Genomic DNA, 26,176 nt, shown 5'->3' with positions numbered 1-26,176 from the left:
GTGGAGCCGGAGAGACTGAAATGGCCGACCAGCGATTAACCTCCGCTGCCGCTCGCAACGCTTGACCTTTTCGTCTTGTCAACCGTCCATGGCATCAACTAGTCCGCCGATCTTCTCCACCGCAATGAGGGTTTCCATTCGTGCCTCGGCTGCTCTCTTCATATATGAGTATCCTTTGTCTTGACCATCCCCTGTACCGTCCATTCCTTCATATCCATACTGGCACCCACTCATCGCCAGAAATACTCTAAGAGAAATACACCAAGATGCCATCGCAATTGACAGACCCGGTCAAGCTCCCTTGCGGACTGGTCTTCCCGAATAGATTGGTCAAGGTATGTACCCAAGATTCGGCTGCTCCTAGACGATCTCGCTGACGATTGTATAGGCCGCCATGGCCGAGATGCTGGCCGGTTGGAGCAACACCCCCACGCCGGATCTTATCGAAGCGTACAATCAATGGGGACAGGGTGGTTGGGGATCGATTCTGACCGGTTCGTTTGAACTTATCGTTCTGGCTCTAGACTGTTCCTCTCCCAAAGGGCAATGCAGTACCTAACACTGCGCAGGAAACATGCAGGTCGACATCAACCACCTCGGCACGCCCTTCGACACATCCTTGAGCCACCCCTACGTCGACGCCCAGCATGACGCCGCCCTCGTGGAGACCTGGTCCCGCTTTGCCCGCGCCGCTCAGCAGCACGGCACCCCCGCCGTCGTGCAGCTCTGCCATCCCGGTCGGCAGTCGTTCCGGGTCGCTGGGAAACGCGGGCTGTTTGCGCCGACAATCGCGCCGAGTGCGATCCCCTTGGAGATGGGGGATAGTTGCATCCAGCGGTTCGTCAGCTGGATGACGTTTCCGGTGCCGAGGGAGATGAGCCAGGCGGATATCGATAACGTCACGGCGCGGTTTGTCGATGCCGCCAGGTTGATGGCGGATAGTGGGTTTGGGGGGATTGAGTTGCATGGTGCACATGGGTATTTATTGGGTATTATCATTCTCCCCCCTGTCTGATTCAGTGTCTGGAATACCTATCTGAATTGGTGGCTAACTCTGGCCCGAACTGCAGATCAATTCCTCAACCCTAAGGTTTGTCTCACTTCAACCCTCCTTCTCAGATCATTCCACTAACATATGAAAAAAGACCAACCACCGAACAGACGCATATGGCGGCACCCCTGCCAAACGCGCCAAATTTGTCCTCGACATCATCGCGCAGATCCGTGCCGTTGTACCCCCGTCTTTCTGCGTCGGCATTAAGCTGAACTCGGCAGACCACGACTCCGCCTCCTTTGAAGATACTATGATGCAGATCGGACTGCTCGTGGACGCGGGGATCGACTTTTTAGAAGTCAGCGGGGGAAGCTATCAGGATCCGCAGGTGAGTTCGTTTCCCTTCCTTTTCCTTCTATACTCACACCACCCCCAAGAACGTACACAGCACATCACCTAGTCACAACATGATAACATGATATAGATGTTGGGCTCCGACCCCACCCCCAACTCCCAATCCGAATCTAAATCCAAATCAACTCTCTCCCGCGAAGCTTTCTTCCTCGACTTCGCGCAACAGACCCGTTCCCGATACCCATCTCTCACGCTCATGCTAACGGGTGGGTTCCGCACACGCGCCGGCGCCGAAGCCGCGCTGGCCCAGAACGCATGCGATCTGATCGGCATCGGCCGCCCGGCTGCCGTGGCGCCTGACCTCCCGGGTCGGATTCTTGACGAGAGCCTGGATGCCCATGAGGCGGGGCTGGTGCTGGGAAAGGTGCAGGCGCCGTTGGTGATGAGGGTGATTAAGTGGTTGGGTATTAAGAGCGTGGGGGCGGGGGTGGAGAGTGTGAGTTCCCTTTTTCCTTGTTTTGAGGTGGTTGAGAGGGAGGAAGAAGGAGGGAGAGAGGAAGAGAGGCTAACGGATTTAATCTCAACAGGCGTATTACTCGGGTCAGATTGGGAGGATAGCGAAGGGTTTGAAGACGGTTGTGCCGGGATTTGGGTGATATGTTCTGATGTGAGGACCTCTTCTTGTCTGTTGATGTTGATACTGATATGGGAAGTCACGTCAGGTCCTCGTGGTCTGCACTAAGCGTAGATATAGAGAAACTAGAGAGATGAAGGGAACATAATTATTGCCTGTTCATATACCTTACATCACGCATTCTACATGTCTGTATGTCCATTCGAAATAGTCTGATCCTAAGCCCTCTTATTGAGTGACACATCCTTCAGAAGCAGGAAGCAACTCGCAGTCTAGTCGCCATGGACAGCATAATAGCCACAATCTAATCATTACACCAATGCTATAGGAAGCCAAGAGAGTCACAAAGAGGACGACCGGCGTCTCTCGACCTATTGATTGAGCCTTTGTTGGCCCCTCTAGCTGCTTGGCAGCCAACTAGCGAGTCTAGGACTTAGCATCTATCATCTATCCCCCGGATATCTACACTTTGACTTCTTTGGATGCTTCATGTCGTACAGGGGAGTCCTACCTTCATCGCGGTAAACCCAGCTTGGGGATTTTGGAATCTTGGACTACTCATCAGGCATCCATTGATATCTATTTCTCCTCGAACACTCCTTCGTTATGGACGGCGTTGCTTCTTGCTTCAAGCCCTCCTCGGCTTGGTTTGCTGGACTATCCCGACGTCCTGGGCATCTATTGCCGCCAAGTTTCAATAGCGGTTGCGGTTGGGCCTCATCTACCGCGCCAACACCAATATATCTACATTGCGAGCTTACATTGGAACAACGAAGCTATTCTTTGAAGCCACCGGAACGATGCAGTCATCCGCCTGGTGGAGAAATAAGGTGCGGGGGATATATTGGTGAGTGATTGAGAGCGGAAAATGGGATGATACAAAGGGAGCGCTTCGCGACCTCGATCTTAAGCTTTACCAGCTAGGAGTCTGACGAAGTCCTAGATCTCGCGGGAATTAACGACTGACAAAGGGTCAGCGAAGTGGACAGTGATGCACTCCAAACGGTCTGGTCGGGCTATATGGCTGGCGGGGGCAAGTCTGCTATGCATGATGGTGACCGACTTCCTATCTTCCCGACAACCCGAGCTCTTCTCCGAGATGCTTGGCTGGATACTGCTGCCGACTTTCTTCAACATGGCTGGGAGGGCAGATGGTGGGCTTGTTAACAACACCGGAGTTCAGCCCGTCTCTAAGACGGCCTTATGGGCTGTTGCTCTGAGCGTGGGCATTGTTTCTTGGTTCAAAGTCGAGAATAGCCCGATTGAACTTCTGGTAAGCATCCTTTGGTGTCAGAGTAGGGGTTGAGTACCACTAATAGCAAACAGCAAGTATTGACTCCATTACTCCTGGTAGCCCACAAGTATCTTGACTGTTCGTCCGGGGGCAACTCGGGGGTTCTCTCAATATTTATCGATACTCTTTGGGGCACAACCGTGGTGGCTTTATTCCTCGTCGGTACTTTGTCAGATTGGGACCCTCGAATACTCCTATCATCTGTCTTTACGACCGTGGCCGTCGTGGCTCAATTCTTCATCCTGGTGATTCTCACGCATAAGGCCGCTCGATCTTTCGACATTGAAGAAGCGGCTCTCCCTCTTTCAATGCGTGTTTTAGCTGTGCTAGTCATCATCTTAGGCATTGAAACAGTTGCTTTCGGTTTCCCTAAAAGCGAAATGGGGCCTGCCGTGATACTAGGCGTGATGAAAGCTTTGGCCTGGTATTTTATGACTCGAGTTGTATGTCATGGATCCATATCGATAAAAGTTGACTGATTTACTATATCGACACTGACAGTCTCCATCTCAGGCTCGACAATCTTCCTGGCTCCCCGTCAGTGCTGCGGGCACGTTTAGCATGCTGTCCATTATCCCTCCCTCCGTTCACTCTTCACTCTTCTGGCACCCGGGCTTTTTTGCATCTCACAGCCTCTTATATTGCCCTTGGCCAGATGATTCACATGCTTCCATCGCCTCCGAGACTAAAGTTGGCGCTGTGGTCCTTTTCTCTTGTTTCTCTGGTCCCATTCCTTGACAACATGCTTCACATCCGAGCCGCTCAATCTTCACTGATTCATTCCCATGACCACCCTATCGAAGCTTTGATTCATGAATCTCGACTGAAATTTGAGGGCCTAATCAAAAGCCAGTCTGCAAATTACTCTGCCGCTTGTGACGAGTATGTACGTCGATACGGGGTCCCACCACCACCCGGCTTCGAAGCCTGGTTTGAGTATGCAAAGCGGCATCATTCACCTATCATTGACGACTTCGACACGCTCTACAGTGGTATTTCGCCTTTTTGGAGGCAGACTGGCGAGGAGTTTTTGCAAGTCATGAGCCGCGCGTATCATGCCCCGAACAGCGAGCTGTGGCTCTGTGAATTCTCGGGGTCCCTGGCTCACACTTCCTGTCGGCACCCGTATCGCGCTCGCGACAGGAGCATCCAGTTCCTATTCAATACAGCGCTGGGAGACCTGCGCGGTGCACTACCGGACATCAAGTTCCTTGTCAATCATCTTGACGAGCCTCGAGTGATGATCCCGCCAGATCCTCGCGGGTCGTCGGTTGACATCGGCCAGTTCAACATAACCGATTTCTCCAGACAGTCGGTCATGAATATGCCCACGAAACCCTGCTCCTCCCAAGTGCCGGAGAATCGCCACCTAGGCCAACAGCCCTCTGCCCTCCCTCTCGTCGCCGATCGCCCACCAGCGCTAGACCTCTGTCGACACCCCGAGTACGGCGCCATGCACGGCCTGCTGATGAGCCCGACGACTTTCCGCCTGATCGAAGGCCTCGTGCCTGTCCTGTCCACCGGCGCGCTGTCAACCATGGGCGACATACTCTACCCCAGCCCCGCCTACATCGAGCCCGAATTCCAGTACACCGAAGCCCACGACGTCGAATGGGCCCACAAGCGCAACACCATCTCCTGGGCCGGGTCTACCACCGGCGGCTTCGTCACGAACGACGACCAGTGGCCACACTTCCACCGTCAACGATTCGTCGCGCTGGCGCAGAATCTACACCACCGCCATCATCCCCAGTATCCCTACTACTACCTCCACAAAACCCCCACCGGCGCCGTCCACCTTCACCCATCCTCCTTCCTCAACACCCGACTCTTCGACGTCGCCTTCACAACCCTACTCCAGTGCACAAGACCCTACTGCGCCCAGCAACGCTCATTCTTCCGCCTCAAACCCCGCACCGACAAGCACCACGCCCTACGCGCGCGCCTCGTCTTCGACACCGACGGAAACGGCATCAGCGGCCGCTTCCACCGGCTCCTTGCGTCGAAATCCGCCCCCCTCAAACAAACCCTCCTGCGAGAGTGGCATGACGATCGTCTGGTGCCGTGGGTCCACTTCATCCCTGTCAGCCAGGCCATGCATGAGCTTCCTGAGATGGTGTCCTATCTCATGTTGACTGGGAAGGGGCGGGGAATTGCTAAGGATATCGCGGACCAGGGGAGGGTCTGGTTTGGAAAGGCCTTGAGGGACGTGGTTCGGGCGGTCTATCTTTATCGGCTCATGTTGGAGATGGCGAGGTTGCAGGATCCGGAAAGGGGGGCTTTGGTGGAATAGTTGGTTTTATTTTTTTATTTTAATTACCCACGGAGATGTTCAATGACAGGTCATCCATAAGACATAGGGGTGATATAGCCCTCCTCCCCTTTTACTTTTTTCCACTTCAAGTTTATGATATTCAGCAATCAGGTTCTGTCGGTTGGAATACAAAACTACTTGCGTCGGTCACAGCCTATACGCATTCAGAGACCTGGTACTAGCCAGACTCAACTACCCACTGTTCAGTTACAATGGCTCAAAAGGCCCCGGAGCCCCTACATTCCAGAAATTCAAATCCCCCGAGAGACTCTCCAGGGTCTCGAAGTCCGGCATCCAGAAGGGGCTGTCCTCCTCGAGATCGATCCACGGCGCCAGCTGGAAGGCCATGCGCATGCCGTGGTTCTGCAGTGGGTCTGTTGGGTTGGTGGAGTCTGAAGGTTGGGGTTGATGGTTTTGTGGCTGTGAATTTGCAGGGTTTCGTATGCCTGCGCCGGGGCCGATTCCTGAGCCGGGATGAGGGTTTAGATTCACGGCTGGAGTGGGAGGTTGGGCGGTAGGGTTGGCTGTTAGATTTGGGTACGGGTGTTTAAAGATGCCCGGTCCAGGGGCAGGAGAGAAAGATGGGGGGTTAGCAAGACTCCCCGAATGCTGAGCGGTCATGAGTTCGGCCATGCCGATCTTCCGACTGGGGTCGTTGACTTCTAGCTTCTCCATGGCGGCGTTGACCAGCAGCTCGAAGGCGTCGCGGTATTTCTTGACCCAGACGGCGCGTTCGCCCATGACGAAGAGCACGGTCGAGCAGGCGCGGATATCGTTGCTCATTTGCACGGACCAGACGTCGTGCGCGTGCGTCCACAGTGCGTACAGCAAGGTGATCCCGGCCATGAAGACGGTCTGCACGGCGAGGAAGGAGTGTCCGTATTCGAGCGTCTGGTGGAGGCGTTTGTGGGTCTGGCAGATGTTGCCGGCGGCGCGGAGACAGACGTGGTAGTATGGGTCGCTGAGGGGGAGGGATGGCAGGAAGGGCTGGATGAGGAGCCGCAGGGCGCGGTTGTAGTGCAGTATGGGGTAGTCGAGGTCTGGGCCGTGGAAGCGCAGGAGAGCCGATTCTTTCCACTCTTCGAGTTCGAGGAAGAGGGCATCCATTTTGGAGCGGAGGGAGTGGAGCGGCCGGTCGGCGCGGTAGATCTTGTGTTGGATTTTGGAGTCGATGCGGCGGAGGCGGATGAGGTAGATGGCGAAGGTAAGGGTGGTGATCCGGTTGGGGGGTGCTGGCGAAGAGGTGGTGCTGGTTGACAGAAGAGCTGGGTCGCGCACGTCGTCGTCAACGTCCATCGGCAGGGGCAAATCGATGTGTCGGTCTGCGATGCTGAAAGGGCGGCCGAGGGACATGGACACGACACGCTCGAGGTAGTAGACGGTCCAAAAGAGCCGCCGTCGCATTTGCGCCGTGATCGGGTCGAGGCTGGTCTCGTTGGCCTTTCGGTGCAGTCCGAGATCAATCGCCGTGCGCATGGCCAGTCCAACCATGTACCAGACACCCTGGCTGGAGGCGGAGCGCAGATGATATACTACCAGGAGTGTCATGGCTTCGATGTTCTCAATGGATCGGGCTTCGCACATGGCGGGGACTTGCTGAAGGGCAGTCATATAGAAGCGCTGCGAGGGTTTAGCACGACCTTTTGTCCATCCACATAAGAAAACATACCTCAGCAGGAACGTAGGTATACTTCTCACTCAGCTCCAACGTCGTCGCTCCAATCGCATACACCAGATACAGCTTAAAAATGCCAAACCTCTCTGCCTGGGACAGTTCCTCGCGTTTCGCCTTGGCCAGCCGAAACCGGGACTCATGCAGCCTCCACAGCTCGTGCCGATCCAGAAACGTATACCGCACATGCAATCTCGTCAGGTAGGCCTGCAGGATCCGAGCTCCCATCTCATCGTTCGGCGGCTCGGTGCTTTTCGCAATCAAATCCTCCATCCTCAGCGAGCGCGACGGTCCACCATTCCCCCGTGGTCCATTAGTCGTCGGCGCCCCTCCTCCCGGTGCACCCCCGAACAAATTCAACGGGTGCTGCTGCCCCCGTGACGGAGCCAGTACCTGATTCCACACCGTCGCCTGGACCATCTCCCCCAGGTTAGCGGCCAACGACAACCCCGAGCTCGAACCCACATACGCAGGGGCCTCGTATGAGTTCAAGGCCAGAAACCCGACCAGTTCGCCAACAGCGTTGTGGTCGATGCCCGTCGCGGGACTAGGACTAGGCTGCACGGCGTCATGACTCGGGGGCGGGAAAAGCGCCGGTGTCGCCGGGTGCGCGGCAGTGTCATTGCCATTGCCGCTAGCACCCAGTTGCCTCGAGGTCAGTTGGGACTCGAGGTCCTTGATCCGCTCTTCCAGCGCATGCGTATATCTAGATCTCTGATCAGCACTCCATCCAATCAATATACCGGACTAGAGAACCCCACTCGTTCTGCTGCGCAGTGTCCTGTCTCACCGAGGCTTTGTCGCACACGGCGCCTGCCTTGTGGCAGTTCGAGCAGACCGGATAGTCATTGTCGCACTGGCGCTATCAGCTTTAGTCATCGGGCAGGACCGCGAGGTTTACTTACTTTCTGCTTTCTTGTTTTGCAGCGCGTGCAGGCGGTTCGGCCGCGCTTCCGGGGATTATGGTCTCGTGAGGGCGAAGAGGTGCTTGTTCGGGAGGTTGATTCAGGGATGTCCATTGCGTTGGAAGGGGCTAGCGTCCATCATTTCGATGAATGGGATGGACAGTGGACTAAAGTGGAAGCGAAGGTGAAGATGGATGATGGATGGAGAATTGGAGATGAACGGATGGAGAGAAATGGCGGACGTGCCAAGACGCATCGGGCCGGCTTATCGATAAGAGTCTACTTCTATAGCTTCAATATAGTGAGCATTTAATTAGTAACGTAATTCCCGGGCGAGCCGCCCACTTTAACCTCCCCACCACGCGATCAATTGAATTAATTCAAAAACCGAACCCAAACCCGGGTTTGGCGAGGTCTAGTAATAGCCTTCAGAATTCAGATAGTTGCTCCGTACACACAATATGATCACTACACACGTCATCAACACTTCCCTCCACACACTACCTATATGTAGCCAATATTCGATGAACACCTTCCGAACACCATCTCAGGAACTTCATCAATCACCCCACCGCAGCGACCACGGATTCCCAATGCCCACGACGCCTTAATGCCCTTCAAATACGCGAGCAAAATGCCTTGTAGCTGAGAATTTGGGAGCATATCTCAGAACTCGGTTGCTCCAGCGGCGAAGACAGACGCGGACGAGACAGAGGGGGCGTAAATGGCCAGGCCGGCGACAAGCTAGTTATCAAAAACACTCTGGGCAGCGGAGACAGAGAGAGCACCACTAATAAGTTAGAAAACTGTTCACATTATAAGTTATACACATTGTGAACCAAGGGAGGGTATGAAGTGAAGGGCATGGGGATAGCATACACAGTACCATGGCCGTTACGACGGGAATATCCACCGGATCCACTAGCGCCTGGCATGTCATCACGGGAATCTGGATACTCAGTCCCACGCCCACGCCCACCAGGATCTGGTACCCGATGTACTGGCCGGTGGAGGGGTGGAGGCCCAGGGTGTACAGCATGCCTGCGCCGATAATCTGAACGGCGGATCCTACCACTAGGAAGAGCTGAAATCGGCCCTTTGCGTATTTGATAAGGGTTCCGCTGAGGAGGGTACAGATGGCTGGATGTTATGGTCAGTGGGTTCATAGTTCTAGGGAAGTAGGCGGATGGGATTACAGCTCGCGAGCATTAGTGGGAGGTTACGAATGCTACTTCCTATGGGCGATATGTTGTCGATGGCCTGGAAGTAGATGGTAAGGTTGTAAATAAGCAGGAAATTGGACGAATTAAGGCTAGGCGCTGTTATTTTAAGCAGTTTTTCGTCAGGAAATGCAGTATTAATTATATGAGAAGATAAACACGTAATACACGGCGATCTCGCGGCACCAGTAGCGCCTTCTCGCCCTATATTTACTGGTTAATGCCAAAAACCACAGTAAGCAGGACCCATGCAATCAACGTCCCGATCACCCGCGATGAATTCCATGGATCATGGACGCCGCCCCATTGCAGGGCCAGACAATAGCACACCATGGCGCACAGGATAGTGAAGATCCCAAGCGGGTCCATCTGCAATAGGATGTCCGCCCATGATGCCGGTGTGGGCTTGTGGCGACCAGTAGTATGGAAGAAGAAGATTAGGATGAGCAGTACAAACCCGCCGACAGGCAGATTTATGTAAAAGCTTGATGCACCAACATTTAACTCAACATCTATACATAACAGGGACAGTGTCGATAACGTACCACCAACGCCATGAGGCCTTGTCCGTAAACACTCCCCCCAGCAATGGACCACAGACACTGGCACAGCTGAACACAGCACCCAGCAGACCCAGGTACACGGGGACCTGCGTGGGCTTCACACTCAACGCAGTGATGATATCCACGCCGCCGGTGATGCCTGCGCCCCCGACCCCGGTAATAGCCCGGCCCACTATGAATGTGGTGTTGTTCTGCGCGACACCTGGTCTTCGCTCAGTCTTGGTTGGTTCGGATTGACCAATGAACGAGAATCATACCGGCGATGAGACTACCCGCTTCGAACAGCACGACCGAAGCGGAAAAGGTCGTCTTGAGCGGGAAGTACTTGTACGCCTTGCCTGGCTGGACCAGAGCTTAAATGCGGCAGGAAAAGGACTAAACGGGAATATTTGCGCTAGGATTGGTTGAATCCGCCACCAAAGCCACCAGAACGGCGCTTGTATTTTTCAATACTGTCCATGTAGACCGATTCAACACGAGTCGACGCTGTGGAAGATCCCGATCCTGGGGAGGCGGCTGTCCGAGCGTCGGGATCGCCGGAGGATTCCCCGGGGGGCAGCTCACAGTACAGGCTGGGGGCGAGTCCTGAGTGGTGGAGGTCCCGGAGCTTATGCAGTGATCATCTTGACAGTCCGGACTTGTTCTGGCGCATACCTACCGAGGGGTGTCATCAATACCTCTGGACAATCCACTGGGAATGGCCATCCGCATCCTCTCTCTCCACGGCATGGGCACCAACGCCCGCATATTCGCCGCCCAAACAAACCATTTCCGCAAGCTCCTGCCGCCGGACTATGAGTTCGATCCAGCCCCCGAAGTGGCAGACACCCCCCTTCCAGGCCGCCATCTTCATCGGGTCACCGCTACCTTTCTCCTACAGCCTGGACTACGGGATCGACACCCGCACGTACTTCGGCATATTCCATGCCACGGTCGACCCCTACCGCATTGGCATCCCAACGGCCCACGTGTACGGGCTGCAGGATCAGTGGTGCCGCCACAGCATGGATCTAGTGCAGCTTTGTGGCCATGTAACGGTGGTGGAACATGGGGAGGGTCATGATGTGCCGGCAGGGTATAGTGAGGAGATTGCCGATGGGGTCGAGACGGTGATGATCGGGGTTGGAGAGAGATAAGTGTATGGCATTAGTAGAACAAGTATATCCAACAATACATGTCCAGTCGCACTTGCTTGGAATCACGTACTGTACGTAGGAGGGGGTTAAGATATCTCCCCATAGCTATGTTTCCAGCAAGATCTAGTATTTCTAGCTAAATGATCTCCACGGGATTATAGTATTATATATGATTTCCCGGGTTTTCCTATGAGCTTTCAATGTCTCGTAAGCAAAAGCGAACAGAAACGCTGCCCTAAAATGTAGATACTGACAACTCTACCAGGAAAATCAAGCAGATAAGACCATTCCCTAATAATTATAATAAATACACTGTTATATAATTTCGGTAAGAATTTGAAATTTGAAAATAGTGACATTTCCTGATTTGGCTCGGAACAAGACAGTCGGGGAAGTTCTTTTGAACTGACTAACGAGTGTACCTAGGGCTGTAAGCCTGTAACGTATATATACTGTAGGCATGTCCCCGCTCTTCCCATCACCTTCATCCCTGTCTCTGCCTCCTCTCATCCAGATCCATTTCACCAAGTCTCTATCATCCTATGCCATGTCCCCCACCATCCTCGTCACTGGTGCCACTGGCCAACAAGGCGGAGCGACAGCCCGTCATCTCCTAGCCCGAGGGCTGCGCGTCCACGCCCTGGTTCGGAGGAACTCCAGCGCCGCCGCGCTCGACCTGCACCGTCGCGGCGCTGTCCTGGTCGAGGGCAATTTCGACCAACCCGAGACACTCCAGTCCGCCTGCCAGAACGCAACCGCAGTGTTCCTGAACGTGTCGCCCTCGTTCCGAGGCGACGGGGCTGAACTGCGGCACGCGGCTAACGTCGTGCGCGCCGCTCGTGCATCCGGCACCGTCACCACGCTCGTTTACACAAGCGTCTGCGCCATCGACCAGCGCGAGGAGTTCCCCGGATGGTACGACGGCACTATGTCCGGCCTCATGAAGGGCTATTTCGAGAGCAAGGCTGCCATCGAAAGGCCTCGTGCGCTCCGCCGGCTTCATGCACTGGACGGTCCTCCGTCCTCCCGTTTTCATGACAAATTACCTCCCTCCCACTGTGAGAGGCTACTTCCCTGAACTGGCGGGATCCCGTACTCTTCGCACCGCTATGGCACCCGACAAAAGGACGATGCTCATCGACCCAAACGATATTGGGCACTTTGCCGCTGCTGCGCTCGTGGAGCCGGATCGGTTCTCGCACCGTGCAGTCGATATCGGGGGTGAAGCCCTGACGGCGGAGCAGGTGGCGAGCGCTATCTCTGAGGTAAGTGGGCGCGAGATTGGGGTCGACCGTATCCCCCGCGATCTGGCGAAGCGTCTGGCGCTCTCAAATCCCCAGGTCGACGCGCAGCTGTGGTTCTGGGAGCGGCAGGATAGGTTTGTGCCGCGGGAGCTGGAGGCCGAGTTTGGGATTAAGTTGACTACGTTTAAGGAGTTCTTGACTGCGAATAAAGAGCTGGTGAGGGAGACGTTTCGATAGATGGACCTGGTAAAGTTGATATTTCTTGATGTAGGAAAATGAAAGAGAGAGCAAGATGCACCTCCAAACTCCCTGCTCGGTATATAACAACCGCCAACCATAGACCATATCTCCCATATCCCACACCCACTCAGTCCCCTTCCCAGCGACATACATCTATTTAACGACAACCCTCACTCCCTTCGTCCCATCTGCCGGCATCGCCACAAAAAACTCCCTCGCCATATCCACCGCCTCCCTGCCCGTCTCCCACAACTCCAGATCCAGCCTCCGAAACATTGCCGCCAACCCGAGGTAGATCTCCGCCTGCGCCATATTCATCCCGAGGCACATGCGCGGGCCTCGCCCGAACGGCACCAGATACTGGCCTAGGGGCCGGCCATTCGGAACGACCGGCTCACCCAATCACCGATCGGGCCGGAATGTATCCGGTTCGGGGAATATACGCGCGTCCCGGAGCTGTAGGTACGAGCTCATGCCGAAGATCGTGTTCGGGGGGATCGTGTAGGAGCCGTACTGGATTGGCGCTGAGGGGTTGATCCGGCGGAGGGCTGCATCATCATGCACTCTTCTCCGGATCCGACCTCCCTGCCAATTCAGGGCGCGCAGGTCCTTGATCAACGCCTGCTACAGGATCGGGCGATTTCGCTACTTGACTCTCAGCATGAATCCCAGCCTCTTGTACATTCCCCTCGTCCTGCTTCTTCCTCTCTTCCTCTTCCTCCCCTGGCTCCTTTGGCCTCTCTAGCCCCCGATCTCGGATGAATATACAAGCAATGAAGCACAGTCCGATGAGCGGCACCTGCAGGATGAACACGCTCCTCGAGGCTTTCGCATACGCAGTCAGGATCTGCGACCACTCGGCATCCGAAACGCTGGCGCGCGATGGCAACGAGTACGTCGAATGGGCCAGGTGCTCGAATCCATCCGGCAGGTTCGATTTGAGCGTTGCCTGCAGAAGAGCCGCGGAGACGGCGAGCCCGCATGCGCCGCCTAGACAGCGGAAGAAGTTGCGGTTGGAGATGACGACGGCGCGCTGCGATTTGGTGCAGTGGGCTTGGAAGGCTACCAGGGTTGGTTGGAAGACGTTGCCGACGCCGATCCCAACAATGGCAACGACTACGGCGATGACGCCGGGGTTGGTGGTGCGGTCGAAGAGCAGGATTAAGCCGGCTCCGCTGGTTGCGGTTAGGTTGGGATATTGGACGTGATGGCCGTGGTACTTACAGGGTCCAGAACCCGAACCCACACCAGATAACTTCTCCGTAGCGCTTGAGTCGGGATATATACTGGCCGGACAGGACAGATACTAAGGATTGGCAGAAGACCAAGGGGCTTGTCAATGCGGCGGATACAATCGGCGACCATTCGCGGACGTTCTGGTAATAAAGCGGCAAGTAGTAGAGGTAGGATTGATACACAGCCCCCAGGAGGAAGCTTTGCAGGAAGAGAGCGCAGACGACTTTATTCTTGAAAAGCACCACTATCTAGATGTCAGTAAACGTCACGATCCGAGCCCTCTGGTCAACATACTAGGAAGCATAGGCAGTATAGCCACTTTCCACTCGATGAACAGAAACGCTATCAGAGAACAGCCTCCAATCACCAACATGCTGATCACCATGGGAGAGTTCCATTCGAAGTAGGAGCCGCCGCCTGATATCGGGATCAGCAAGAAGATGATACCGATGGAGGACGCAATGATGCCAAAGAAATCAATCCGGCGCAAGTTCTCCCGGAACCCGTCTTTCCGGGTGTTATTCGGGATGAGAAAGTAGCCAACCACGATCGAGCACGCCGACAGCGGCGAGATCAGCCAGAAGAAGCCTCGCCATGTCGATTTCATGATGAACGCGGCCGCTATAAACGGGCCGATCACGTTGCCGATCCCGAGCGACGCGCCCAGAATGCCTTGATATTTGCCTCGTTCGCGCAGCGACACGATGTCCGACACGATGATCATGGTGAGCGACGTCACGCCGCCTCCGGCCACACCGGCCAATCCTCGAAAGACGTAGAACATGGCCGCGTTCTGGGACAGTCCGCACAGCAAGTCAGCAATGCAGAGTAGGGCTAAGGCAAACAGGTACACGATCTTGCGACCAAAGATATCCGACAGACGGCCGTACAGCACCGTGAACATGGTGTTGGCGATGAGCGAGGAGGTGCCGGCCCAGGATATTGTGTTCTGGGCATTGAGATCCTTGGCGATCGTGGGCAGCGTGACGCTGATGCCATTTTGATCCACGAACGTGATGAGTAATGAACAGGCTAGACCCGTGAAGACAATCAGCAGCTGACCGATTGGGAGGATGTTGGTCTGGTCATGCAATGCCTTCTCCGCAGCTTGCTGCCGGTTCATCCTAACCGGTTCTATGCTTGCCTTGGTGGTATGAACATAGGAGGACTTGAGGGAACTGAAGGCGAGTACCCGTCCAAGACGATCCGAAGGCTAAATATAGGTCGTATACCAGGAGTTTTAGGTCAGGTAGGACAAGAAAGAATAATCGAAATGCCATCCAGGTACGGCAATTGTCGCATGACCCCTTGCTTTATAAAGCTCAGACTAGCCAGGCACATCCTGTTCGAAGGAAGGAGACATGCAAGTTTTTTTCCGGGATAACTCATAAAGATGTCGGAGTTCGCTTCGGAGGATCCGACAGACAAGCGTCATGTTTGCAAGAGTGTCATTTTTTTAACAATTTGGGGGCTGTGATTGGTGGCAAGCAGGACCTGGACCGTGCGTCGGATCAATTCCGCTGTCAGTCACGTGAGACCACGGAGATTGTGGCTCCATTTGTTGACGATCGGCATCGGAGGTCCGATGGAGAGGATCAACTGCCGTGTACGGAGTGGATTCATGCATCTTGTACGTTGGGACGATGCGATCAGCCGGAGATAAATCCGAATAGACCCAGCTCTTGAATCCCACTGGCCATTTGCCAGGAAAACCTACTCCAGGAGGTGTCAGACACAAGTGTCACTTCGGAGAATAAATAAAATCTGGTTCTAGAATTCGTCTTAACATGTATGTAGCAGCTGCGGCTGAACAAAAGAAACGAGAAGAAATGAGAAAGCCTCGTCACACCAACTCCGATAGACAGCTAGCCGGCCAGCCACAAAACGTCTAATGGAAAATCTACGAGGACTAGCTGTGTGCAGACGGCAGAGGAACCTCCAGACTCCCAGGGGCCCAGGGGGATGATTGCACTCCTCGGGCGCCGCCCGTAGTGTCTCCTCCGAACCCATGGGTATCGTCCACACGTTCATGTCCCGCAGTTCCCTGAACGGTTTGTGTCGATGGCCCGGCGACGTCTGCCGCTCCGGCCGGGTTGGGCACGGCGTGCTGAGGCAGATAGTTCCCGCCTGTGACATTGCCGTGATTGGGGAAGAAGCTCTGGTTCAAAGCGCCGCACGTGGTGCAGGTGAATTCGATCTTGAAATTCGTGAGCACCAGTTGAGGCGCAGACGGATGGCCGCTACTGGAGTATCGTCGCTGAGGCTTGGGGTGTGCGGTGTGCGGTGTGGATGGTTGATTGGATGTGGGCACTCCAAAGGCAGGCTGATGAGCGGTGGCTGCCGGGTGGTGGACGGAGAAGCCTGGAGACGGTTGCCCCTGGGAGTGCATACCTGACGGATGCTGAACCGGATGATGCTGGTGTTGGATATGTGGATGGTGCTGTTGCAGTGTCTCGCCGTGGAGCTGTGAAGCTTGGAGATCCGCGTTACTCGGTTCCATCAGGCTGTTTTGGATGTTCTCCGGAAGCCATCTCTGCGAAAGGCCGCTGTACGTCGAGCCCTCGACCGGCTCTTCGGACGGGGCCTGTATGTCCGGTTGATCATCACCACTGGAGTCGAGGGTGTTTGCCCTCTCCTCCTGGGTCTGCGATTGCTGCTGTTCTAGTCGAATGAGCGCCCGCTGGGCCTGTCTCATGGAAATCTCATATCCATGATAGCGCTTGACGGCGTCGACGACCTCCTGGGCCTTGATATTGTTTCTCATATCGAATAGCTTGGGGATCTCAGTGAGGAGAAAGCGGACATGCGAGACCTCCGAGCGCACTGGGGTCTTGGGGGTGGAGCTTGCATTGCGCCGACAGCTATGAGTGTCCTGGAGACTGCTAATATAGGTCGCGTTCTTGTTTGCCCGGCACACGACGCGAAAGAAGCAATTGGCTGACGAGCGACACCCTATTACCACGCTCTTCTTATTGCTCCGCGTCACTCGGAGCTCCCAATGCTGTCGGACCGATATACTTCGTACCAAAGCCTTGAACTCCTCCAAGGAGCCGAACCGTTGGCCCACATGGAGGCCCGAGTACATTTCCGCCATGACAGAAGGGGGAAAAGACGCCACGAAACAGGACAAGCGAGCGAGTCGATCGTGGGCGTAGATGCCATCAGTAAGTCATAGTTAAACTAGTGGTAGGGGTTGGGCAAATTCCGTAGTGGGTGGGTAGAAAAGGACTGGCGCCTCGTCATGCACACGATGACTCCCTACCCCCAGAGCTGAGTTCAAGCCGAACGCCGCCCAAGCATACAAGGTGGAAAGGAGCAATTGGCATCGCTGGTTTGGTGCAACGACCGATCGCAGGTTGCGCCTTGGTTCAAAAAAATAAAAAAATAAAAATAAAAAACAAGAGTCAGGGCGACGGAGGAAGACGATTGACCACTCCGAGAGATAAACTCCAAATAGACAGGGCGTATTAATTGGGACGGTCAGAGCAAGGCGGCCACGGACAATTGGCAAGATCAAGCCCCCTAGCACAGGAAGAAGTAAATAAAAAGGGATTTGTTGGTAAGAGAAAAGCGTCGGGGCTGCGAGAGGCTGCGGAGAAGAGGATCACGTTGGCCCAGCGGAGGTTCCGCCTAGCGCCAATTGCTCCCCAGACCGCTCGCATCGGCCTTTTTCGAAAGCCAACCTTTTCCTCCTCGGCGACCGAAGCAAAGCACCGACTGATTTCCCTCCCTCGAACAATCGGCGTCTAGGATTGCGGATCGAATCAATTAAAAAAATATATTCTTGCTGCCTGGTACACACCAAGATGGCGTCTTATGGCTTACTGGATCAACCAGAAGAAGGTCAGGCTAGATTTTCTTACCCCCAGATAGCATCCATCCTATCCTCACCCCCCCGTCCACTCTTCGTCTCACCTCACTAACCCTTTCTAGATACCCTCCACAAGTCGCGCCTTTTGAACGTCGAAGAAAAGCCCTTTAAACGTGTCTCGAAACGCCTCCTACATCCTGAATCGCTCGTGGTTTCTAATGCGACGCTCCCTCCCACACCTCCCCCCGAAGGAACCGAAGAAGATGCCAGCGCGGCAACCGAGGCGGAGAGGCAGAAACGGCTGGGCGAATGGCGTCATTTCCGCGAGGACGTAGCGCTGGACTTTGCCGCCTTTGAAGGGAGCATCGCACGCATCCAGTTCCTGCTCACGAGCAATGAGAAGGAGCGCGAGCGCTACGCCGCCGAAAAACTTCGCATCCTCGGCACCATGCAATCCGTGCGCGAGAACACGGCAGACCTGCGCGTCCAGCTAGAAGAGGCACAACGTTTGCTGGCCTTGCGCAAAAGCTACGACGAGCTGGCCGAGCGAATCACGAGCAACCGGCTCTTGAAGCCGCGGGAGGACCAGCAGGCTAATCTGCAGAAGCTGCAGGCGGAGATCACGGATCTGGAAAAGGAGAGCAAGGACTACGCTACGACGTGGGCGGAGCGCAGGGAGCAGTTTGGCCGCATCGTCGACGAGGGAATGCAGCTGCGACGACTGATTCGCGACGAGAAGGAGGAAGTGGAGCGCAGGGAGGGTATGCAGGAGGACGAGGAGGGGGATGACGCGGACGTCCCCTCCAAGGGCAAGTCCAGCGGTGCTAACACCCCGCGGCCTGACAACGATAGCGTCACGCCCTCGCAACAGGGCCAGGATGACACCGCACGCTCGCCTGCCGGTCTACAGGCCGAACGATACGCCACGACAACCGGAGCGGCGTCGCCATTGCGGCAAGTCACGACTGCCGGTGATGAGAAGAAGCAGTCTTCTGAGAAAGAAGATGCTACCATGGTGGATGAAGGCGAGGTCACTGCCGATGAAGATGGCGATCGGCCGGATGAGTTGGAGGAGGGGGAGGAGGTCCCGGATGACCGTGGCGCCGACCGAATGGACATGACGTGAACGGTGACCGTCGGGAGCACTATAACCAATCCATAGAGCAAGGAGTTAGGCTAAGCGGCGTTGACATTCGGAGCGAGGGCATCTTTGAATTGACTCTTTTTGTTTTTCCGGGAGAAGGGATTCGAATATTATCTATTTGATTATGGACTCATGGCAGCGGATTACATTTTCATGAATTGAAACACTCTTTTTGCTGAGCCATCAGCTCTTTCGACACCTTCTCACGCAATCTCCCGCTCAGCAGTCCTGGCCTTGGCGATGGCCTCCTTGGCCGCATTGATCAGCTCAACGTTGCTCTCGGGACCCTTCTGGCCCTCCTCGGTCTATCCAAAGCGTTAGCTAACTGGCAAACCTCCCCACCCATTCTTGCCTTGTGCGACTCACCAGCAGAGACTCCAGCTTGGCTATCGAATCATCGATCTTCTGCTTCAGCGTAGGCAGGACCTTCTTGGTCTCCTCGAGGGCGAGACGCTATTACCCTGTTAGCAAGGCCCCGCCATCAAATACGATTCGATCAGAGAGCCTGAATTACCTCTTGTCGCAGGGTATATTCCTTGTTCTCGTCGTCGGTGTTCTCCTGGGACTCCAGTCGCTGAACCCGGTCGGTCTGCTCCTTCAGCTCGTTGTGGTAGGACGCCTCTTCCTTGACCAGGCGCAGGACAGATTGGGTAGTGATCTCCAGCTGAGAACGGGGAGCCATGGTGACTTTGGTGCTGAGAAAGCAATTAGTATAGGGGATTCGATTGAGGCAAAAGCAGAGGGGAGGGGAGGGGAGGATGATGTCATGTTCATATAGGGTCTATTTTCCATCCACACAGAAGACATAAAAAACACAGAGTAGAAAAAGATCACATGAAAATGGCTCCTTGACATCATTCTTCGTAGAAAGGCTCAATTCATCGAAACAGGAACTTGGAGGGGCATGATGCGGTAACTACAGCCCCTCCAGGTATGGCTTTTGGCGGTGGGGATTTGAGGGGATCGGTGCATTCAATACATACCGGACAAAAGAATCGGTTCGGTCTGCTGTTTGATTCAATTTGAGATGCTAGACAAGTGCGAGAGTTGGAATTGCTTGAAAGGCTTGACAGCGCAATCAAAAGAAGTGGAAGCTCCCCGCGGCCCCTCCGCTATCGATTAGCCCGCCTGCTATCCAGAAGAGGCCTGTTTTGCATCGTTTGCACTGCTTGCTCACGTGGGGCTGGTTCACGTGACAGCTGCGCAAGTGGCCAATCAGCGGTCTTGGCCCAGGTATACAGATCGCTCTCCAGGACTTGGAATTCATGGTTGGCTGGTGGCGTACGTCCATCATTTGAGTTACTGATAAATTTATTGTGACAACGAACTTACGGGTTTATATACGAGAAACTTGGCGAGTCCAACCTCATCTGCCATCATGGTGAAGCTACTATTTAGGTCTGACACACGCTCGGCAATTTACTCTTGCGGCTTACATTCCAACTCTCCGCCACAGCATGAGAAACGATTTCGCATACTTTGGCACACTTAGAGCGTCATTCTACTGTCGAAACCATGGTTGGGGTATCTCACTGCCCTATATCCCCTTGGAAGACCCGATAGGAATAAAGTCGATTGTATCCCACTTCTACTGTATCCTAACAGATCTTGCATGCAAGCTTAGCTCCTGGCTGTTCCCACGGGGTACTTATATAGACCTTGAACGAGAAAAAGAAACAAATCAAATCAAATCAAATCATACCACGTAAAACCTGCCTTCAAGATCAAAGCTCCAGGCACCTGATTCGAAACTTAGGCACCTTTCTCAAAGTTTGAAGCTTTCCAAGAACCAACCGGAGCCAGCCATCCCCTTCACGTTCCGATATCCAAGTCGATGACAGGAACGACGCCATGATCTGCTGATCGGGTAATCCGGCTTCATTGCCCCGACTTTTCCATTATACTTTCTACTTTCTTCAGCCTTGCCATAGCCCCCGATTCGTACGGGAACGAGGCTTTTGCCTAGACACAGCCGGCTCGATCCAAGGCTCTCCCGTCGGGCGTTCTACCTTCCACCAGCCGCATCGCCTCGTTTGCGGAGGCGTCCCTCTGGAATGTATATTTCTTTTTTCACTTGGCGGTGGCATATTGGTGTGACTGCTTTTTCGTTTGTTACGTCTTGTTTGGGTAAGCGTTTGCCCGGCGAGGAACGCATACGCCATTCTGACTATGGAATGTTCCCAGCTCATCACCAGGCTGTAATGGGTTCAGAGAAGTATAAATAGGCGGGATTACTCCGTGGTTGATAAACCTCTTTTGATCGATCAACCCACTCAAAGATTGTCTATCATCTATACAAGCGAGCTCATTTATCACGATCAATCAAGATGCGGTGGGTCATTCGAAGATTAGCAACTATATAGTCATACTAATTTATATTCCGATCAGATATGCCATCGCTCGACCGAGCGAGTATCTCGTGCTCACGGGAGCCGGGATCCAAGATATTCGCATATCCAAAAAGGCCATTGTGATGCCATGGCAGCGGGTATGTCTGCACGCTTCCTCGCTGCTCGGATAAGATTTACTGATCCAACTCACGATTCTCTCCCCATATAGTGCGCAAGATTCTCAGTAGCGCCCTTTGACTTCTCGCTTAGCCTTCAGGCGATGACGATCGAGAAACTCCAATTTTCCCTGCCGGCGGTATTCACGATCGGGCCTGAGAACGAATATGAAGCGCTGAGGAAATACGCGCTGCTTTTGTCCGGAAGCACGGCGGAGAACAATTTTGCCAAGAAGGAGAATATAAGTGATAATGAGAGGAAGGGCCATGTTCAAGACATTGTCAAGGGCATTATCGAGGGCGAGACTCGTGTCATTGTCTCCAGCATGACCATGGAGGAAATTTTCAAGGAGCGACAGGTTTTCAAGAATAAGGGTGCGTGCTTATCTAAGTTCCTTGTTGGATTCTGCTCACTTTTCGCTGGACAGTCATCGATAATGTCCAGAACGAACTGAAACAGTTCGGTTTGAAGATGTAAGTTGTGCCACGGTCCGACCGACGGTGACCCCATCTCACAAAGCTTTAGTTACAATGCCAACGTCAAGGAGCTCCAAGATACGCCTGGCAGCGAATACTTTGCGTTTCTGAGCCGAAAAGCGCACGAAGGAGCCCTGAACCAAGCAAAGATCGACGTGGCTGAGGCACGGATGAGAGGTGAGATAGGAGAAGCCGAAAAGAAAGGACGCACGAAGCAGGAGATCTCCAAAATCGACGCAGACACCGCCGTTCTGGAAACGAAACGGAAAGCCGAAAAGGCCAAGGCAGATTCCGAGCTCAAGAATCGTCAGACGGAGCTCGATTCAGGTGTCCAGCTTGCTCAGATCGTAGCAAAGCGCGAGACGGAGGTGAGAGATGCAGAGCTGAAGAAAAAGGTTGAAAACAAGCGTGCCGAAACAGAGCTGGAGCGTCTGAGAGCCGAACAAGTGACGAAAAGTAAAGTCGAACGTGAATCCGCTCAGGAAAAGGCCGATGCTGCATTTTACACGGAGCAGAAAGCAGCCGATGCGCGCTTATACCGACAAAAGGTGGAGGCAGATGCGGCCTGTATGTTGCATTCTCCAGATACCACCGGCTTGGCTGACCCAAATTCTAGTTTATCGCCAAAGGCAAGATGCCGACGCAGCCTTCTACCAACAGACACGCGAGGCTGAAGGAATGCTCGAGATGTCCAAGGCTTACGGCGCCCTTGTCAATGTCCTCGGGGGCCCTCAGGCCTTCTTGCAATTCCGCATGCTGGAGACCGGCACCTATGAGAAGTTGGCTAAGGCAAATGGAGCCGCTATCAACGGCCTTCAACCAAAGATCACCACGTGGTCGACTGGTGGTTAGTATTCTAATCCGTGCATATTATCTTCGGACCTCTCTAATCCTCATTTTAGGCAAGGCAGACGAGTCCGGCGATGGATTGGGATCCATTCAGAACATCATGCAGAGCCTTCCGCCTCTTCTCAGCACGATCCATGACCAAACCGGCATTAGCCCTCCGTCATGGTTAGCCCAAATGCCGCCTGGGAGTCATGTCGACGGGTCTCACAACGCCAAAGCAATCAAGGGGCACTCGGTTGGTTCGAGTCCAGCAAACTGATGACTTAACACGATAGATGGCAGATTTTGATACACGTTTGGGCTGTTTCTTCTTAATTTTGTTCTTTTTTTAAAAAAAATAATTTTCGCTCTCTAATTTTGTCCTTTTTTTCTTCGAGTCTTGGGTACTTTCGCTCTCTGATGTGGCTGTTAATGGCGTATTATTGATGGGGATCTCATATCGAAATTAGAAGCAAGAAAATGAATGCAAATTATAATCAGCAGCACGGGTCTTCAGGGTAAGGCAACAGCGACCGGAATGAATCCCGGGACTTGCACTGTTCAAGAGGGAAGATTACCAGCGTCAAGCGGGCGGATCCTGACCAACGCCTGCCAATGAAATCAGGTGATTGGCGTCATCCGCTCCGTCTATCATTCTCCATTCATCAACGACCACATTATCCTCTCCTATTTAAAGCCCAATGAATCCATCTCAATGCGGGTGTCCTATTACATGTCGTTATTGACTTGGAATTCATCTGCGACTACAGCCCCAATATGCTGCCTTGAATCACTTATACCACCGTTATTGTTGGGCTTGTCTTTTGATTTTCAACAATGCCGGCGCCGTCCCTACGACAGCTCTGTACGGCGACTGCTATCAGAAACGTGAAGTGTCAGTCCACACCCAGCGCCTGCTCTTGATACCTCTTCCTGACTTGAGTATATCTGCAGATTTAAGCGATATTGGCAACATCCCTTATGCGCTTGCTCGCCCTTTTCTTGTTAGGATCGAAAGTCCCGAAAGATTGGTTCGTTCACCCATTCGCACCTTGCCCTGCTGAGCGCCACTGTCTAACCACCCTCATTTGTGACAGAGATCTATAGAATCGCAATCCCCCCATATTGCCGACAAAGACGGAGAACTCTGGTTCGACTTCATCAAACGAGATATACCGAAATGGGATCAATACGAACTCCCTGAGCCGTCCGAGTGTTCATACGATCTATACTGCGACCTCAGAGAGCAGATACAAAGAGCCCTTGACGAAGATGCGAGAAGGTTGAAGATGGCCCTCGATGGGATCAGTTCCGAGCGAGCGAAGCACAATACCAAATTGGTAGATCGGCAAATTCGCGAGAAACCAACGGCCAGACAACGGTACGCTCAATATGATCGGAAAATGGGCGGTATCGGACCTGTCTTCACAGGGACCTCTGTCAGCCCCTTTGGGCGGCCTCCGCGGCTGCCCGAGGGAAAGAAGAAAAATAATATATTTACCGCTACAAAGCGAAATAATGTTCTCGCCGTCCCAACTCAACACCTCAACAATCGGGCATCGCAAATCAGTCAGGCGCCACGCTCTTTGATCGAAGAACATAGGCGTCCAGCAGAGCCCCCGGCCGCTCCTCGTCGAAAGCCCCCTGCGACTCCAGCCTTGAGAGCACCGGGTCGGCCAAGGCCTCATGGCACATCCTCTGCCACCCTTGCCGTTCCTCCCTCCTTGCAAGAAAAGGAGGCAAGGTTACGTGCAATAGCCTCGGGGCAGCGATCAACTTTGCATGCCTCAACACCTGCTTCGTCTCGGGCAGAAACTGAAGTGTCTTCTACAGGATCACGCTCTTCCCAACAAAATACGCCAAGACCTCCGCCCTCGAGAGGCACCAGGCCTGTGCCTGGGAATACGCATTCTCCGGCCAGGACAGGAGTGTCCAGTCCCCCTAATGGGGCTGGCGCTGTTCCTAGCCAGTCGAAGGCTTCCCCAGAACAAACCCCACGCCCTGCGATGGTTCGGAAAAGACCGCCTCCTAGTGTCTTTCATCAACCGAAACGAAGAAAGTTATGACGGCGTTCTCGAATATCGCGACTTCTTACAGTGTTTCATTCTATGTGTCATTACTATTTCTTTCTTTGTTCTTTTTTTTTTTTTTTTTTTTTTTTTGCAAGACTTAGATATCCTTATGTTCACAGGATCGGCGTTCAACATAATTAACCTTCTTATCGGTGTGAATTAAAACCGGCTTTTTCTGATGTTCTATGGCTGGGGAACTTATCCAATGAGTATATTTATTTTCTCCCTGTATTTTCCAATTATTCTGACGCATCATGAGCGACGGGTTCTCTACTCTCATATTATGCATTTGCAAGGGGTCTGGCAGGCGCAAGTTTGAGGATATGCATCTTTCAAAATAGAAGTTCTCATGGTTGATCATTTTGCATTTTTGGATGGCATGTGGGAGTTTCTTGGGTCTGAATTTGTCGTTACTGCATTGGTATAGCACAGATACCTAGTGGTGCCAATCGGTAGAAAGAGACATATGCGACATAAGGCATGCTTAACGGGTAGAAAGGAGAAATCAAGTAATCAGGAAACCGGCCCGAAAGTCGAAAGTCAATGGTAAGCCAAGTTCCTGCACGCACGCAGCTCATCGGGTATACTGCGCGAAACAAAAGCTCTATCGCTGCATCCACCGCTACCACTTCTCAAGAGACGAGTTCTCTGCTTCCAAACCCCATTCCCGGTCATCGACAACCTCCATTTCGTTCTAGTGCGATACGGTCGTTGGGAAATCGAGTCGAGGGTAGTAGGCAGGTGGGTAGATAGGGTCGGTAGGTAAATTACAAGGCGGAGCCACCACGAAGAGCAAGGACGAGATGTAGCGTGGCGCCACCTTCCAGGTTGTATTCTGAGGCGGTCTTGTCATCGGCCCTGTATCGATAAGGGGTTAGAGAAGTTCAAGCGAGTCGGAGTCTCATATAGCGAAGCAGGAGGTTGGAGGTTCCCGGGGAACGGGGTAAAACGATCATGTCACGTACATTTGCTTTCCGCCGAAGATCAGTCGCTGCTGGACGGGAGGGATACCCTCCTTCTCTTCGACACGCTCCTTTATGCGGGACACCTAGAGTTGTTGACGCCCTTAGCACGTTGGTCTCAGGTCATGTCGACCGCGGCGATCGTGTCGCTCGGCCTTGCGTCACGTTCGGATCTCCTGGCTCATTCAACGGTTCTGGCGCGCAGTGTGACCCCATCGAGCCGGGGTATAGGTGAAAATGAAAGAGGTAGGTAGGTAGGTATGTACCTTGTAGTCAGGCTCGATGTCCAACTCGATCTCCTTGCCGGTGAGGGTGCGAACTCTGCGTCATTGGAAGATACGAGTCAGTCGCTGTTGCTTCTGGAGCGGGGGACACGGGGGGGAGAGGGTGTAGAAGGGTTGGAAACTTACTTGATCAACATCTTGAGCGGGAGTTACTGAGACGATGAGAGATGGAATGATATTGAGGTTGTATGGAGATAGTAAAGAGAGTAGGGCAGGCTGTAAGCTGGGAATGGGATGGTCAGTGACGGAAAGCTTCGCCGTGGCGGGGTTGTCTTGGTGGGGCCGG

At 53.7% G+C, this 26,176-nt stretch overlaps 8 protein-coding genes across 8 annotated transcripts; 5 read left to right on the top strand and 3 right to left on the bottom strand.

Annotated features, from left to right (window-relative positions):
* The first annotated feature begins 5 nt into the window (after positions 1 to 5).
* Positions 6 to 2,441, top strand: P170DRAFT_438805 (NADH:flavin oxidoreductase/NADH oxidase family protein). Its single transcript, XM_024849687.1, has 9 exons — positions 6 to 335; positions 389 to 494; positions 570 to 989; positions 1,071 to 1,090; positions 1,146 to 1,382; positions 1,479 to 1,844; positions 1,936 to 2,015; positions 2,071 to 2,174; positions 2,234 to 2,441. The coding sequence occupies exons 1-7, from the start codon at positions 267 to 269 to the stop codon at positions 2,002 to 2,004; spliced, it is 1,287 nt and encodes a 428-aa protein (XP_024702386.1). The 5' UTR covers positions 6 to 266; the 3' UTR covers positions 2,005 to 2,015; positions 2,071 to 2,174; positions 2,234 to 2,441.
* Positions 2,442 to 3,828: 1,387 nt separating this feature from the next.
* On the top strand, positions 3,829 to 5,614 carry P170DRAFT_438804 (uncharacterized protein). Its single transcript, XM_024849686.1, has one exon. It carries the CDS (start codon positions 3,941 to 3,943, stop codon positions 5,567 to 5,569), a length of 1,629 nt encoding a protein of 542 aa, XP_024702385.1. The 5' UTR covers positions 3,829 to 3,940; the 3' UTR covers positions 5,570 to 5,614.
* Positions 5,615 to 5,743: 129 nt separating this feature from the next.
* Positions 5,744 to 14,530, bottom strand: P170DRAFT_457465 (MFS transporter; the record flags this gene model as incomplete). The annotated part of the gene is made up of 5 exons (XM_024851720.1): positions 5,744 to 7,210; positions 7,260 to 7,968; positions 13,152 to 13,745; positions 13,795 to 14,050; positions 14,101 to 14,530. The coding sequence occupies 5 exons, from the start codon at positions 14,528 to 14,530 to the stop codon at positions 5,798 to 5,800; spliced, it is 3,402 nt and encodes a 1,133-aa protein (XP_024702384.1). The 3' UTR covers positions 5,744 to 5,797.
* A 2,967-nt stretch (positions 14,531 to 17,497) lies between these two features.
* Positions 17,498 to 19,065, top strand: P170DRAFT_388258 (uncharacterized protein). Its single transcript, XM_024845833.1, has 2 exons — positions 17,498 to 17,649; positions 17,740 to 19,065. The coding sequence occupies exons 1-2, from the start codon at positions 17,613 to 17,615 to the stop codon at positions 18,741 to 18,743; spliced, it is 1,041 nt and encodes a 346-aa protein (XP_024702383.1). The 5' UTR covers positions 17,498 to 17,612; the 3' UTR covers positions 18,744 to 19,065.
* On the bottom strand, positions 18,886 to 19,855 carry P170DRAFT_388255 (putative tubulin-specific chaperone Rbl2). Its single transcript, XM_024845832.1, has 4 exons — positions 19,745 to 19,855; positions 19,276 to 19,456; positions 19,128 to 19,214; positions 18,886 to 19,066 (listed from the first exon to the last, which is right to left on the bottom strand). Exons 2-4 carry the CDS (start codon positions 19,441 to 19,443, stop codon positions 18,965 to 18,967), a joined length of 357 nt encoding a protein of 118 aa, XP_024702382.1. The 5' UTR covers positions 19,444 to 19,456; positions 19,745 to 19,855; the 3' UTR covers positions 18,886 to 18,964.
* Positions 19,856 to 21,023: 1,168 nt separating this feature from the next.
* Positions 21,024 to 23,071, top strand: P170DRAFT_438795 (flotillin domain protein). Its single transcript, XM_024849685.1, has 7 exons — positions 21,024 to 21,093; positions 21,150 to 21,249; positions 21,321 to 21,642; positions 21,696 to 21,741; positions 21,794 to 22,311; positions 22,361 to 22,591; positions 22,647 to 23,071. Exons 3-7 carry the CDS (start codon positions 21,372 to 21,374, stop codon positions 22,850 to 22,852), a joined length of 1,272 nt encoding a protein of 423 aa, XP_024702381.1. The 5' UTR covers positions 21,024 to 21,093; positions 21,150 to 21,249; positions 21,321 to 21,371; the 3' UTR covers positions 22,853 to 23,071.
* Positions 23,072 to 23,249: 178 nt separating this feature from the next.
* On the top strand, positions 23,250 to 24,734 carry P170DRAFT_388248 (RNA polymerase II transcription factor SIII subunit A). The gene is made up of 3 exons (XM_024845831.1): positions 23,250 to 23,467; positions 23,527 to 23,603; positions 23,670 to 24,734. Exons 1-3 carry the CDS (start codon positions 23,410 to 23,412, stop codon positions 24,636 to 24,638), a joined length of 1,104 nt encoding a protein of 367 aa, XP_024702380.1. The 5' UTR covers positions 23,250 to 23,409; the 3' UTR covers positions 24,639 to 24,734.
* A 269-nt stretch (positions 24,735 to 25,003) lies between these two features.
* P170DRAFT_438793 (NEDD8 family protein RUB1) lies at positions 25,004 to 26,069 on the bottom strand. The gene is made up of 4 exons (XM_024849684.1): positions 26,017 to 26,069; positions 25,873 to 25,927; positions 25,610 to 25,692; positions 25,004 to 25,502 (listed from the first exon to the last, which is right to left on the bottom strand). Exons 1-4 carry the CDS (start codon positions 26,025 to 26,027, stop codon positions 25,412 to 25,414), a joined length of 240 nt encoding a protein of 79 aa, XP_024702379.1. The 5' UTR covers positions 26,028 to 26,069; the 3' UTR covers positions 25,004 to 25,411.
* Between the last annotated feature and the right edge of the window lie 107 nt (positions 26,070 to 26,176).

Source organism: Aspergillus steynii (assembly GCF_002849105.1).
Source record: "Aspergillus steynii IBT 23096 chromosome Unknown P170scaffold_6, whole genome shotgun sequence".
NCBI classification, from domain to species: domain Eukaryota; kingdom Fungi; phylum Ascomycota; class Eurotiomycetes; order Eurotiales; family Aspergillaceae; genus Aspergillus; species Aspergillus steynii.
The sequence above is the reverse complement of the archived record's forward strand: the minus strand, read 5'-3'. Positions and strand labels throughout refer to the sequence as shown.